This window comes from Wyeomyia smithii, chromosome 2 (genome assembly GCF_029784165.1).
Source record: "Wyeomyia smithii strain HCP4-BCI-WySm-NY-G18 chromosome 2, ASM2978416v1, whole genome shotgun sequence".
NCBI lineage: Eukaryota > Metazoa > Arthropoda > Insecta > Diptera > Culicidae > Wyeomyia > Wyeomyia smithii.
This window is the reverse complement of record NC_073695.1, coordinates 202,769,068-202,783,222: the sequence shown is the minus strand read 5'-3', so window position 1 is coordinate 202,783,222 and position 14,155 is coordinate 202,769,068. Positions and strand designations below refer to the sequence as shown.

Sequence of the window (14,155 nt, the reverse complement as noted above, 5' to 3'; positions counted from 1 at the left end):
TACAAGCCACAGGAGCATTTTGAAAAACAAGTACAAGGTCTAGCTTGAATTTTTGGCACACCAAGAACTTTGATGAATTGCTATGCGCTTGAAATTACAACTTTGGTTCTATTTTTTCGATTCAGATAATAATTGAATTTTCATGAAAACATTCCTAAGAATATCTATTTTCAATGCAAGCTAAATATTTTTTGTTGTTCTTGTTTTTACAAAATCAAATATGAATACCGTTTCGTGAACCTCTTACTGTGAATAGCTTTAAAAAGTAATTGTTTTCGTTTATTTAACCAAAACAGATCAAAGTGGTCCAAATCTTACAAAACATGAGCAATAAATATAGCGATATGACTATTTACATATTAAAAAGTTAGCGATTAGCGAAAGTTCCGCTAATGTGGGTTTAGCGTTTAGCGATTATCGAGCTAAATTTTTCGGTTAGCGACTTAGCGATTAGCGTCGTTAAATTTTCGGTTAGCGGTGCCCACCACTGGCAATATGAATAAAAACCTAAAAATTAACTATTTTTAACTTGATTTATTGCTTCTAACATTTTTTTAATTCATAATAATTTTAAATGTCCAGCTATCGAGTCGATAACAGCGCTTCTATCTGGTCCAATCCCCAGCACAGTCTCGGTTCCACTCGGAACTTGCGTTCTACCTGCGTCTCTCACCATTTCCGCTACCACCTGCCGATCAAGGGCACAAGTGGATATTTGTTTCAACTCTTCTAATCCATCTACTTTAACCACAATTTTTGGCTGTCCTTGAGCCAACCAGCATTTTAATTTCTCTTCGTTTACACTGGCTGAACGCATGGAGCACATGACCGCTGCGTGTGCACATTGGGAAGCAATTTTCCCCTTTCGCAAACCCAAATCCGACCGAACAATCAGAACCATTTTCATCGAACTGTCCACGCTACTAGCTGATGTAAGCAATGCTTTAACAAGGTTCATCGTAACGCAGTTTACTTTTCGTATTTTTGTCTTTGCTTTTCCGTGTAATCTTGCATACACGTTTTGAATTCTTTTACTACTTCTTGACACTTGCGCCAGTCACCAGTCTCCGCTATACACTCCTGGAAACAGAATTATTGAGTTATTTAAATTTCAAAAATCACATGTTTAACAGTTAAATCAGAATCTGTACCCCAGATTCCCCTACATTTATATCAACAATACCTCATGATTGTCGACATCTTTCATACCTGAACTTTGTAATGAAGGTTTATGCAACCAGTACGTTTTAACATCTGCTCGACTGGATCTTCAACCTCACTCATCATTCCAAAACGTGATTATTGACAATATTTTTCCACAAAAACTGTTTTAAAACCGAAAAAGTCCACCAACGATGAACAACATAATGTGCCGGATTGTTTATGTAAGTATTATACTCACCTCACCATTGACAGTTTTCGTTGGCGTGCAGCCAGAAGGGTTAAGCACGCTAATATTATTCTGTTATTAGATAAGTAATTTGTACACAAAGAATAAATGGAAGCTTATAAACATTCCCAGAAAAAAATACCACATACTTACAGTTTATTACCGGGTCTCGGTGATTTTTGTCGAGAACAGCCCCTCGTGTGCTCGGTTAAATGAATAATGACAGCTGTCACATTTATGTTAAATCTCGGTTCACTTATATGAAATTTTAGCACAAAATATCCGTAATCTCGGTAGTGATAGCACAGACAAACAGACACTACATACAAATTTTTAAGAAAATTGTGGTTCAGAGTGACTTGTGCGACATCTAGTGGACATATTCTGAAAATGATAAACTTTCAACCTGTCTGCTGTTTGTGGCAGCACGGCGCGCTGTCAACTGAGTTCTAAAAGGAAAAGCACATTAGCGCCACCACTGTTGCGGCGGGAATATTCCACGTAACCGAGACTTCTTTGAATTGTCTGTTATTTTGATTCACGAAAATAAATTTGGTGGTACGTCTGTTTGTCTGTGGTGATAGCTCGGTAATATTTTGTGCCAAAATATCAGTTAGGTTGAACCGAGATTTTCGAAAATATGTGACAGCTGTCATTATCTCCTTAACCGAGCACTCAGTGGTGCCGTTCTCGACAAAAATTACCGAGAACCGGCAATAAATTTTAAATGTGCATGCATTTTGTGTTGAGAATAGTGAATGGACAATGTTTTTATTCGGAACCATTAAAAAAAATAATATTTTTACTGCAAGCTTCCAGTCTTTACAATGTTTGAACAATGTTTCTGTTGAATCCACCACCGTGACATCTAAATGTATTGGAAAAATTTCTGCAAAATTGCGGTCAAGATACATAACAACTCTCCTGTTTCATGACAAAAAAAATGTATTTTATTGTTCTAGAAAATAACATTTGATATAAAATTGAAGTATTTAAAATGAAAAACATAACTAAATTCGGGCGTAGTTATGTACAAACCAGCATTTTTTACGTTTTCATGTTTTTAGTGAAGTTTTGAGTGAAACTATTCACATGTTGAACATATGATATTATGGGACCAGCAACAAAAGATAATCAATAAGAGGGTTGCAGTGACTCTCTTGGTCCCAATGCCCTTTAGGCATACAAAAATACCACAAGGTATACAGCCCTAGGGGTTGTATGAAATTGTGACGTAGGACTAAATGTATATATTTATTATATCCTGCGATAAACTGTTCATAGGCAACACTACCGTTTATATTTGATGGTCGTTATTGTAAAACTAACGATGCATGAATACCTGAAATATATATATATATATATATATATATATATATATATATATATATATATATATATATATATATATATATATATATATATATATATATATATATATATATATATATATATATATATATATATATATATATATATATATATATATATATATATATATATATATATATATATATATTTAAATAAACTAAAACAACAGAAGCAATACAAACTAATTACAAATTGAAAAAATCATCATCAGCATTATCATCTTCCGCTGTGATCGCTCAAATCTCGTGTTGAATTGTTTCCAGAAAATTTGAAGTTCATTATACTTATCAGTAGGAAAAATGTCTTTCGCTGCAATTTTCATTTCTTCTAGTAATTTTCGATATTTTATTGTTTAATATATATGTTATCTTCCCAATCCGGTTTTTATGGTTGAAAGAGGACCTTTAAATACATGTATAACACCATGAATTGACAACTTACTAGACATTGAATTAGATGGTGCCGCTGAAGTTGAAGTCTCCATAAAAAAATTCAACGAATTTATGAATTTAAAAACCAAGACACTGGAATGACACAACGTTCTTAATGAATACGAAAAGATGCGGAGGGCGACGACTGTTCTTTGTTTTTTCTCTGTTTTTTCTCTTTACTTTTGTATGCCAACGTGTGCGAAGCGAAAGCAATCTTAAAACGGGCTATTGCTAGCCGGTATGATGGTATGATGGTATGAATTTGCTGCTAGTATTCAACACTTCAATCAGTTTAGCGATTTTCATGATCATAACTTGAAAAGGGCTAAATGTTTTTAATATTGTTTTAAATTTGTAGGAAGCGATAAAGTTTGACATAATTAAAAGTTTCATTAAGACTTGTTTACTATTTTCTTATTTAACACTTATTTTATAACTTTTAATTGATAAATTTTGTAATTTTTACCCAAATTTTTATTTTATTCTTACGGATTGAGTTCGATATCATAAATTTTCATTAATGGGGTATAATGGTTGTGATTAAAATTAATCCTGGATGAAATTTCAACCTCAAAAAAAAAAAAAATTAAAAAACTGCTATCGCTTTTTTCACTAAAGTGGCAATTTGCGCAGTTTTGCGCAGCAGTGGACAGTATGCATTTGAAAGCTCACGTTTTTACCTAAATTAAGAATGTGGTCTAAACCGTGGCAAACTGCGGCAACTAAACTTTTAAGCTTTTTTTTCTACAAAAAAATCAGGTTTTTTCAAATTTTTTCTAGTGTCGAGCCTATTATGACCAAATTTTACAATATCTAGTGAAAAGGGTTTGTTTTGCACAATATTTACAACATTTTTTTCTTTGACGTCAAAAAAATCCAAGCTATCATTGAAGCTACCGAGCGTTTTAAAGTAATGTACTTTTTTTCACAGAAAAGGCAAAAACGTCAGTTCGCCAAGCTTTGAAAAGTCATAAAAAATTCAGATGGATTTAGACACTTGAATGTTATAGCAATGAAGGAAAATTATTATAAAACAGCTAACGAAAAACATTTTTTTTGGCTGATGGCCAGCGATTCCTCACTGTGCATCGGTAGCATTGAATTTTTTGCTTGACCGCGCATAATAAAGTTAGCTCTCCGCTGTGGCCTCCAGTAGCTGTGCCAGCTAAATATTCTGCAGCGTACGATGGTAAGGCTCTTGTTATGCTGAACGCCAACGCGAGCGATCGGGCGAGAAACCAGCTGTAGATTAATGGACAGCCGTAGGTAGAGCTGTTCATTAACCCACGGCAAGCTTCTCGCCTGATCGCTCGCGTTGGCGTTCAGCATGACAAGGGCCTTACCATCGTACGCTGCAGAATATTTAGCTGGCACAGCTACTGGAGGCCACAGCGGAGAGCTAACTTTATTATGCGCGGTCAAGCAAAAAATTCAATGGTAACATGTTCCGCAGTTCCTGGAAGATGACTCGTATGCAGCTCTTGTTTCTCAATGCCGCTTACCTCTAACAGCTATGCTCTACTCGCTATTGTGTGACAAACTAGACTGAAGCTGAATTTTCTACACGCAGTTTTTGTATCGAGTTCAGCGTAGATTTTTGCCATGAGGGCGTGGCCACGCAGTTTCGAGAAAGACAAAAGGAACAAAACACGTTGTTGGGTCAAAATAAGTAAGCAGTGGAATTTATCCCGTCCATGTCATTGTTTTTCGTGCTCGGGAAGCAAGCCAGCAAAATGTAATCTAGTATAGAAAACAAAGACGTAGTCCTACGTCAAAATGTGACCACGGTGGGTTCGTAGTGAAAATGGGATCAAAAATATGTCACATACAAACCCAGTGCAACAGCATAGATGTTTTTAAGTCCTGGTACACACACATTTGCATGAAGTTTTCTCGGCAAAGTAAAATACCGATCTACTTGAAAACATTTTCCGTTGTTTTTTTTTCATAATTCTACTGAGAAATCGTTACTCGGACGTGTTTACCGGAATTTGTTTGCCAAAAATATCTGTGAAACAGCAAATTTCCAAGTTCAGTGAACTAAAACTCCGAATCTCTTTACCAACAACAATATCGCACGCTTAGCCTTGGGGCTAATAGCGGTCTCGATCAACTAGATTAGTTGAGAGATTTCGTTATCGATATTGTTTTTTTTTTGGCACATTTTGCATGTGTAGGATAAGTACAACGATACACCGTGCCCCAGTGCTGAGTCGAGAAAATTTCCAGCTCGAAAAGATCCTCGACTCGATCGGGAGTCGAACCCGATATCACAACCGTGTGGGAGAGCTAGCCGACCGACATCGCTAACCACAGAGCCACGGGGACCACATCTCTTTACCCTGATACTATTTAACCGAGGTCCCGTTGAGCAAAAGAAGCTCTTACCGAGATTCTGAAAAACCAGATTTAAAATGACGAACGCTCCACTATTATTTTTGTTCGAGTTTCGTTTTAGGAGTGAAATGAGCAGGTGTTGCAGTTAAACATCATGATGGAGAAATCTATAATAATCGATGTTGAAAAGTTCAAGGTGCTCAGCCCTAAATTGGAAGATAATGTTATTTATAGCATCTTTGTATATCATTGAAATGTTTTCAGGTTGCCCAAACGAATTTTTGAAAATATGTTATTTTTAAAACTTGAGTAAATTCAAATTAAAAGCAAGACTAAAATTTCAATAATTTTCTACATTATGCATATAAAAGCACGCAGATTTATTTTTGGTATTTTTCTTATAACTAGAAGTAATTACCTATAATTTGATCCAAAAAGATTGAAAATCGATCAACTGGTTCAAAAGTTATGAAGTTTGTTCAAATCAAATACATCTAACATACATCGTTTTTATGGTCAGAAAGATCTTTTTTCATGTAAATTTTCGTCTTGAATTCCGCTTTGTAGCCAAAATTTCAGTTCTTCGTCAAAAAATGTGTTTTGAAGAGTTTTATCCAGAAATTTTAAGAAAATTTGACTTTTTTGTGATGTTTAATGGGCTCTGTGAGTCAAATAATCGCATGCGATGCTGAACTAAACCAGATATTCAAAAAGAATCCCTCAAAAAATAAAAAAATATATGGAAAAATTTAGGAATCGAACAGCTTTAAGGTTATCGGCTCGCTTTAGTGAGTGATAGCTGTAACTTGATTTCCTAAAGGCAACACAATTCTCTCGTTTTTATCAATGCTGTGATTAAGTTGTTGTTTTAAGTTGTTTTAACAATAAATAATTTTATTCGTATATTTATTTGTTTCGATAATTTCCTGTGTATATCTGAAAATAAAAACATGCAAAATACGTAAATCAGTAAATTTCACCAAAGTTCTCGTTATAGTGTTCAGCATATTAAGACGAGTTTCAGGTCCTGTCTCGCGTTACGTTTTGTGAGTGTTCTCGGGGTTCTACGTTGGCACAAACCAGTGAATATAGCGAATTTCGGAATTCTCGAAATTATTTCATGAATATCTCGGTTAAATATTACCAAGAATGTCTTCAAAATTTGACAGGTTTTCAATTGTTGGTTCCACAAAGTTTCGGTATTTTTATGTATTGTTGAGATTTTTACCGAGATCTCAGCTTTTTAAATCTTGGTGATTTATTTTACCGTACTCTGTGAAAAGGAACTTTAACGATGAAAAACCTGCTGGGTTTGAAGGAAGCCATTGTTTCAAGTTTTTTGAATTGCAAAACCTTATATCTGAACCACAGACAAACATACGTGCCTCTTCGTAGAGAAATCCTCAAAAATCTTCGTCCTTATTCGAAATGTTACACTCATGCGCCGCAGTGTGAGCTTATTGCCTTCTATCTTATTCTCGTAAAACGGTTTTTGTCTTTGCTAACGGGTGTGCACGCTTGCTTAAATCAACACCAGCAGCGGGATTACTAACGGTTTTTGTCTTTAATAATGAATGTATATGCTTGCTTATAGCGACACTAGCGGCATTATTGTCCACTAAGTAAAATTTCAAAATAATCGTAATTTTTCTGGACGATATATCGTCATCGAGTGGCACGTCTGGTGGCCCAAGGCACAAGACTCAATAATGGTTAATGCGTTCCCTGTGTGGACCAGAGCCTGACAATCAATTGACAATTATCAGGTTGTAGTGACGCTTTGACCCGTCGCTTTCAATTGAAAAGCACTCCGTGAGTCACATGACACACAGTCAAAAGCTCTTGCTGTGATTCTGACAACTGAAGGGTTTGGAATTGATACAAACGCTTTTCAATTGAAAGCGGAGATTATCACCATCACTCTCACATGACGAGTCTCAATTGAAAATGGTACTGAGCGCTGACGGAGACAGAAGGTTTCCATACAGTACTTCACGCATATATATAGGAAAGAGGAAGGAATCGGAACTTGCGTAACGTATTTATCGACTGCCATTGCCGTTCTAACTACGGCTTGCGGTATTAGAAAAATGCCATCAAACGACGCGATGCAATGCTAATTTCAATTGAGACTAGCGTTGCCACTAAGTTTTGAATTAAATCTGGCAAAACGATAATAAAAAGTCTGGCAAAAATCTGTCACTCATTTTTGAATAAAATTCCTGGCAGAATTGAAAGTGATGACCTTTTTTTTGCTCTCGCCGGGTGTAGGTAGGTAAAGGCCAGGCACGGCCAATCTCGCAGTAATGACCTTTCTGCGAGACGACGCGGATGAAATCTGGCAAATATCTGGCTCATTTACAAATATCTGGCAGATTCTGAGGTTTATCTGTTTGTCTGGCGCGCGAACAGAAATCTGGCAAAATCCAGATTTATCTGGCACAATGGCAACGCTGATTGAGACGCTGAAGGAAAGGAAAGAGTCTCTCCCTCCGTCACTCTCTCCGTCGATTGAAATAGTCATTAGTTTCATTCGAAATGATCCGAAAGAAGAAAGAGGGAAAGAGAGAAAGAAGTGATTCGTTGATAGTAGCCGAAAGGAATCAAGTGAAAACGAAACTGTTCGAATCGAAATGACAGCGCGAGTATATCAGTTTCATTGTTTTGTTTCGAAAATGTAGAGCCCTGGTGTGGACTATAGTCACCGTATACTTAACTAGTCTGCCGGAGTGGATTCGGAATCAGAGTCAATGGAAATTCTATACGACTGGTTCGCTTTTCAACAGTTTAAATTGGTTCCCGAATCCACTCCACCAGACTGTAAATATAGAGACTGTAGTGTGGACTCATCACTGCGACCAAAAACATTGATCTTTTGTGATATCACCCAGGTGTTTGCTGTATTCGGCACTTCTTTTATTAACAATATCACCATTGAGAGTAAGTGACATGATTATTATTATTTATGCTTAGGCGTATGCCCTTCCTTTTCACGCTTCTGTTCCGAACCTCGCTACCACCGGTCAGTATTATCACCAAGAAAGTGTTTCAATTTTTAAAAATACCAACTTTTTCTTATATTAATCGATGGCCAATTTTCCAGAAGGCACTTCGTTTTTTTCCTAAATCTCTACGTTTTTTTTTAAATTTAAAAAAAAACATTTCTGCTTCAACTTTCACTAATTGAGCAGAATAGTCAATTTTTTTTTCACAGTGTATATTTTATTATGAGGCATTATTTATTCCTTACAACTCATTCTCAGACGCTTTTTCTATACAACCAACGGTTTCTGAGCCACAATGCTTTAAATAAAACCTATGCCAAAACGCATACGCTCTTCTAGAAAACATCTCACGGGTTTAAAAAATTTCTCCGTTTCATTCAAATCAAAAATGGTCGATTCAATTTTTGCGTATTTCCAGATCATTTGAGAAGATTTTGCTCAACTGGCAAGTAGTGCACAAAGGGTGAAGAAAACCTAGCGAGAACCGCCCATAGCTTTATGAGGTCTTACGCGTTCAGTGCTATCTCGTCGTAGCCAATAAGCGTTATCATCAAAACATTCTCTATATAGGCATCGTTCTGGTAGAAATATAGAAGATAAATCTATAAACTCAGAGGAGTTCACTCGAGCTGGGTCTTTCGAAAAAATTGAAGATAAGATAAGAGATGGAAGCAAGTTGAATTGCAATCTTAAATTCGATGCATGCCTAGTTAGATTACATAACAGTTAGGTACATAGCATTGTTTATACACAATTTCAATAACGAATTTGATCATCGAGCAAAAGTTACTGAGTTGAATGGTATATGAAGTTCGGTCGCGTAAATCTCTAATCGAAGTTAATTACTCGAGCATGATTTACAAAAAATTACTGCAATGTCCCAAGGTGAACGATATTCCTTGCAAAAGTACTACAACCACAAACAGCACAAATTCTACATAGGTAGCCCAACACCTTTTTTTTTTACTTCACATTTTAAAAGCTCCTTGTTTGAATAGTTTCGTAGACACTACTTCAGACGGTTCGTGTTCCAGTAGCACAGTATTTTTACGGCATATAAACCTGTCGGAAAACGAAACGAAACAAAATAGTAGATTGAATTAGTTCCGCCTGAATAAGGTACAGTTGTGATGAACACGTTCACATTCATTCGCAACTCACTGTACCCCTACGCCAGCATGACACATGGGATCAGAAATGCCGCTTGAACAGTACTGGAACCAAAAACGGCTAATGATTATGATTGATTGCAGTTCTAAAACATTGATTCTCTCAAATAATTGAATATTGAACATATACTGGTACTGCACAATGCAATAGAATACGACGAGACTGTAAGCTATTTCCTCTCGCTCTTAACTCGTTTCAAATCGAAAAACCGACACACGCAACAATCAGTTGTTCTCATATATGGCAGTATTTTTACTGCGCAAATGGATTCAGTTGTGGAGGACAATTTACTTGCGCCACGGGTTCAGTCTATGCTTGGAGACGAATCGGTTCGGATCGGTGCATTTAGCTGTGCTATTCCAGAGGCAGCAATAAAGTAGCGCTGAGATTAGGCGCTAACAGCCACTTGCTGGCCTCTACACTTAGCTCTATTTCAAAGTACCCTCATCAGCTTAGATCAGAAAGCTTCCTGACAAGTGTTAATTGTGTTGCTATAGATAACGAGTAGCAACGACGTGTACTGATTAAGTCTCGGTTGGATAAAGTGTACAATGTGATAATAGTGAACTGATCTTGTGCAGCGAAACAACAGTGAGTATTTTTTTGGGTGATAACGCAAGCGCAGTGCGCCGGCCGATGGCGCGACAGCATCAATCGGTCGTTTCCCTTGTGCATGACCTATCTTAAATTTAATTACGTGTTCCCCTTCGGATTGACTGTCGAGAGATAAATAAAGCGATTGTCTCGTGCTTTCATGCGGGTAGCGGAAATATTTCTTATGTGTACAAACCAGAACCATGATCGATAGCTCTCATTTTGCGATGCTACAGACAGTTTGGAGAAGCCAACGTTATTTACTTCAATGCGGTATTGTGACTCTAATTGGACAAAATTAGTTCACTAATAAAATGTTAAGCGTTAGCTAACGCTAACAAAAAAAAGTCCAGCAATGTTACTGCTGCTATTCGTTTCAAGAGCAACTTCACTGTAAATATACAAAAGTTGACTTCAAATGTCACGGAAAGGTTTCCACGGTTATATGTAAATGATTGCCGATTGTCGAGCGTGGCAAAGGCTACACCATCGCTATTAATTTGTTTGGTGATTTAACGAGGGTTTTACATTTTTATTTCTGCATATCGTGGGCTTCACGCGTGCGTATGTACGTACATACATCAGACTGTTGAAATGTGGTTCAGTGTTAAGTGGCGAGGTGCATTCAAATGGACCTACCGGAAGTGATTTATTATTTCGTCGGAATAGTAATTTTATTGTAGGCGCTAAAATCTAGACATGTTCAACATGAATCAGGGAAAGAATGTGATGTATTTTTGTTTTGTGACACAGCTCATTGAAGATATGAGGCGGAAGTACTCTGACTAGCTACATTACACAAACAAAGGCAAATGGTCGATTAGGACTTCCGATCTGCTTTAAAGAATAAAGAGCTAAAGGCCAAATTTCACAGTAACCGAATACTCAGAGTAGCATAACTTTGTGAAGGCCTGAAAGTTCCCTGGGGAGTGTTGTTAAGAACTATTCACATACGACCAGATTGAATTGCATCAAATTTTCCACGAAAAATAAGAACTACGTCATCAGTGTATCAACAGTGTAATTTCGTGGCCAAGCTGCGATATCTTGTTGAAGAGAACATCAACCACCAATGACCATAGCAGCAGAGCTGGATTTACGATTGTGGGGGCCCAGTTTGAAGTGGGGCCTAAAAAAAACTGTTTTTTTTATCGTACAAGTTTAAAACATTTATTTGTTATTGAAAAGTTGCCAAAAATTTATTAGAATTTTTTCTTACGAGTTTCTTTTTTGCAGAGAACTCAATAATTAAATAATCAACATTCAACTTCTTCAGTATATCGTACTCAATGAAGTTTGACACCCTTTCATTCTTCATAGTCGTACGTAACCTATTTTTTAATCAGTTTCATCTTCGAAAAAGACCTTACCTCAGACCGTTCAGCGTTTACAAATACATTTTGCATATTGTTGTTATCAATCACATTGTGTAAATGTATTTCAAATGAACTATTCTTTGGACTCTGACGAAAATAGGTGAACTAACTCGTTTCCCAATCCATTTTCCAGATCATCCGGATAGGCAGCCACAAGTTTTTCAGCAGCAAGCTCTAGTTCAAAAGGTTTAGTGTTGATAGCGGATAAAAAACTAAACTAGAGAAAAAATAACACTGAAGGAACGTTTCTGATTGAAATGTTCAAATTTTCTTGTTGTGAATCGAACTTTTGATTTAATCTCATTTTTGATAGAGAAAAAAACTTCTTCCGATTTGTGGGGGCCCCAAAAATGAGGGGACCCGGTACCTCCGGGCCCTTCCTTAATCCGGCTCTGCATAACAGGGGAGAGAGAACTTCTCCCCGAGGAAATCCTTCGATTGCCTTTACTGTGACGATTGCCTTTACTGTGTTTTTTTGCTTAGAAGCATTGCTTGGATACAGCTTATTTTAATATTTTCGACTCCTTTATATTGCTGAATCGTGTGAATAAATGCAAAGACGTGCTATCAAAAGCTTCCTCAATATTGGGAATTGTCTCTTTGTATTTTGGCAGCTTCTCGATAGCTAGCGGATTCAGTAGACTTAAGTAGAATTAAGTAATTACCATGTTAATATACATATTGATGTTTATGCAAGGCTAAGTCTTTCGGAAACGCGCTGCTGACCAACTTGGGAAGAGTTGACGTCCGACCTGTAGGTCTCAAAGCTTTGGACAATGTCATGTATTTATTGCCCGGCTTTGGTATAAACACCACCTTAACGTTCCGCCAGCTGATCGGAATATGTCCCAGAGTGAAGCTGGCTCGAAACAGACTGATGAGTTCGGACATGATGACTTAGTTTGATTTTTGCAGAAAGAGTCACGCAACATGGCGTCTGGATCCGGGGCTCTGTAGCTCTTCAACCTTTGATCTGGAGGCCACTGTCGCGCCAGAAAAGTGAATCTTCATAGGAACATCCAGTGTTTCTTAGGTAGTGGCAGTCATACTTCCAACTTCCTTTTACAATTGCGCTAGACCATTCGTTTGATCTTTGGGCATCGCTTTTTGCAGTCGGGTTGCCTCAGGCAGAGTCTGAATATCTTCACAGAATCGAACTCAGGCCTCCTTTTGGCTTTGCGTAGCTCAGCGTTATATTTCGTAAGGGATGCTCTATTGGCTTCCCGCTTGGACGTGATTTGAGCCCTGATGAACAAGCGTCTGGCTTCCCGACGAAGGATGGTGAGAGTTTCGCATCTCCAGGACACATCAGGACAGACTATCTGTTTCATTAACGGACAGTTTTGAGTGAAAGCTTCCGTGATCGGTGAACTGTGTCCTTTGCTGCGATGTCCATCTCAACTGGAGCTCGAATATTTTTGTGACAGGATGTGCCGAGTTGCCTAGTTGGTTTTCTTTGGATTTATGTAGTGTTCTTTGCTCAGAGAGGTAACCTCAACGTTAATCAGAAATATCCCAGTTTTTTGCTTTCTCCGTTATCGGGCCGCTACATGGAGTAATAATATTACTAAAATATTTCCTACATAACATACATTAACGTTGCTCGAAGTATGGTATTCAAGGTACTTACCTCGTGTGTTGACATCCGAGCAGCCCCAGACTTTGTGGTGCGCGTTGGCATCGCAGCGGACAATGAGTGGATTGTTAATACCGTAGAACGGGGTGACTAGAAACAGTGGGGCGAATAGAAACAAAACTTCTAAGCTTGAAAATTTTTATTACAAGTCTTTGATAACATTCATAAATCATTTAAAAAAAATTTCTTTGGTAGTTCAATAGTTAACAAGCCCTTTAACAACCCAATTATGTGAAATAAGCAAAATAAAACACAAGGGATGCTACGGATATCCGCATCTACAGCTGCATCCGTAATCACAATGTCTGAAAAATCACAAACCTACTAACGTGTCAAATCGGTTTGTTTACAATATGTATTCGATTGATTCAATACGTTTAACATATGTCAAAATCAACCAGCGCTTACTGCTGGCGCCATCTATTGGCAAATTGCGTGAAATTAGGTGCCCAACCATGATATTTAGTGGCTCTAATATTTTAGGTTAACAGGTTGGCGGTTGACGATAACAATGAAAAATTTTTGGGCACTATGCTGTGGAACTATAAATGCGATAACGAATTCTATTGGTTATCAGTATGATTTTATATCCTGCAGTTTTAGACTTTCGAAGAAGATTTACCAGAACGTGTTAAACAGGGTGCGGCGGGGTTCGATTCAGATATTGGTGCTAATTACGGGAGTCTCTTCACAGTGAAATCAGAGTGAAGTGAATAAAGTCCTACTACGCGACTCATGTAAGTGAGGAAAACGTCGCAAAGTGACATCTGCCGTGAAATCTGGGTTATTATGAGTGTCATGTCAGTGAAGCGAAAATGGAAAAAGCGACGTTTCGCGTGGAATTA

General features: G+C 37.4%; 3 protein-coding genes across 3 annotated transcripts in view; 1 reads left to right on the top strand and 2 right to left on the bottom strand.

Moving 5' to 3' along the window:
- Positions 1–514: 514 nt before the first annotated feature.
- Positions 515–958, bottom strand: LOC129722822 (uncharacterized). The gene has a single exon (XM_055676608.1). It carries the CDS (start codon positions 956–958, stop codon positions 560–562), a length of 399 nt encoding a protein of 132 aa, XP_055532583.1. The 3' UTR covers positions 515–559.
- LOC129722823 (cytochrome c oxidase assembly factor 4 homolog, mitochondrial) lies at positions 674–1,399 on the bottom strand. The gene is made up of 2 exons (XM_055676609.1): positions 1,210–1,399; positions 674–1,080 (listed from the first exon to the last, which is right to left on the bottom strand). The coding sequence occupies exons 1-2, from the start codon at positions 1,285–1,287 to the stop codon at positions 970–972; spliced, it is 189 nt and encodes a 62-aa protein (XP_055532584.1). The 5' UTR covers positions 1,288–1,399; the 3' UTR covers positions 674–969.
- Positions 1,400–10,001: 8,602 nt separating this feature from the next.
- LOC129723953 (long-chain fatty acid transport protein 4) overlaps positions 10,002–14,155 on the top strand; it is a 33,903-nt gene continuing 29,749 nt past the window's right edge. The window contains exon 1 of the mRNA XM_055678459.1: positions 10,002–10,295. The gene's annotated coding sequence lies outside the window, so the exon portion shown is untranslated. The remainder of the gene's footprint in view (positions 10,296–14,155) is intronic.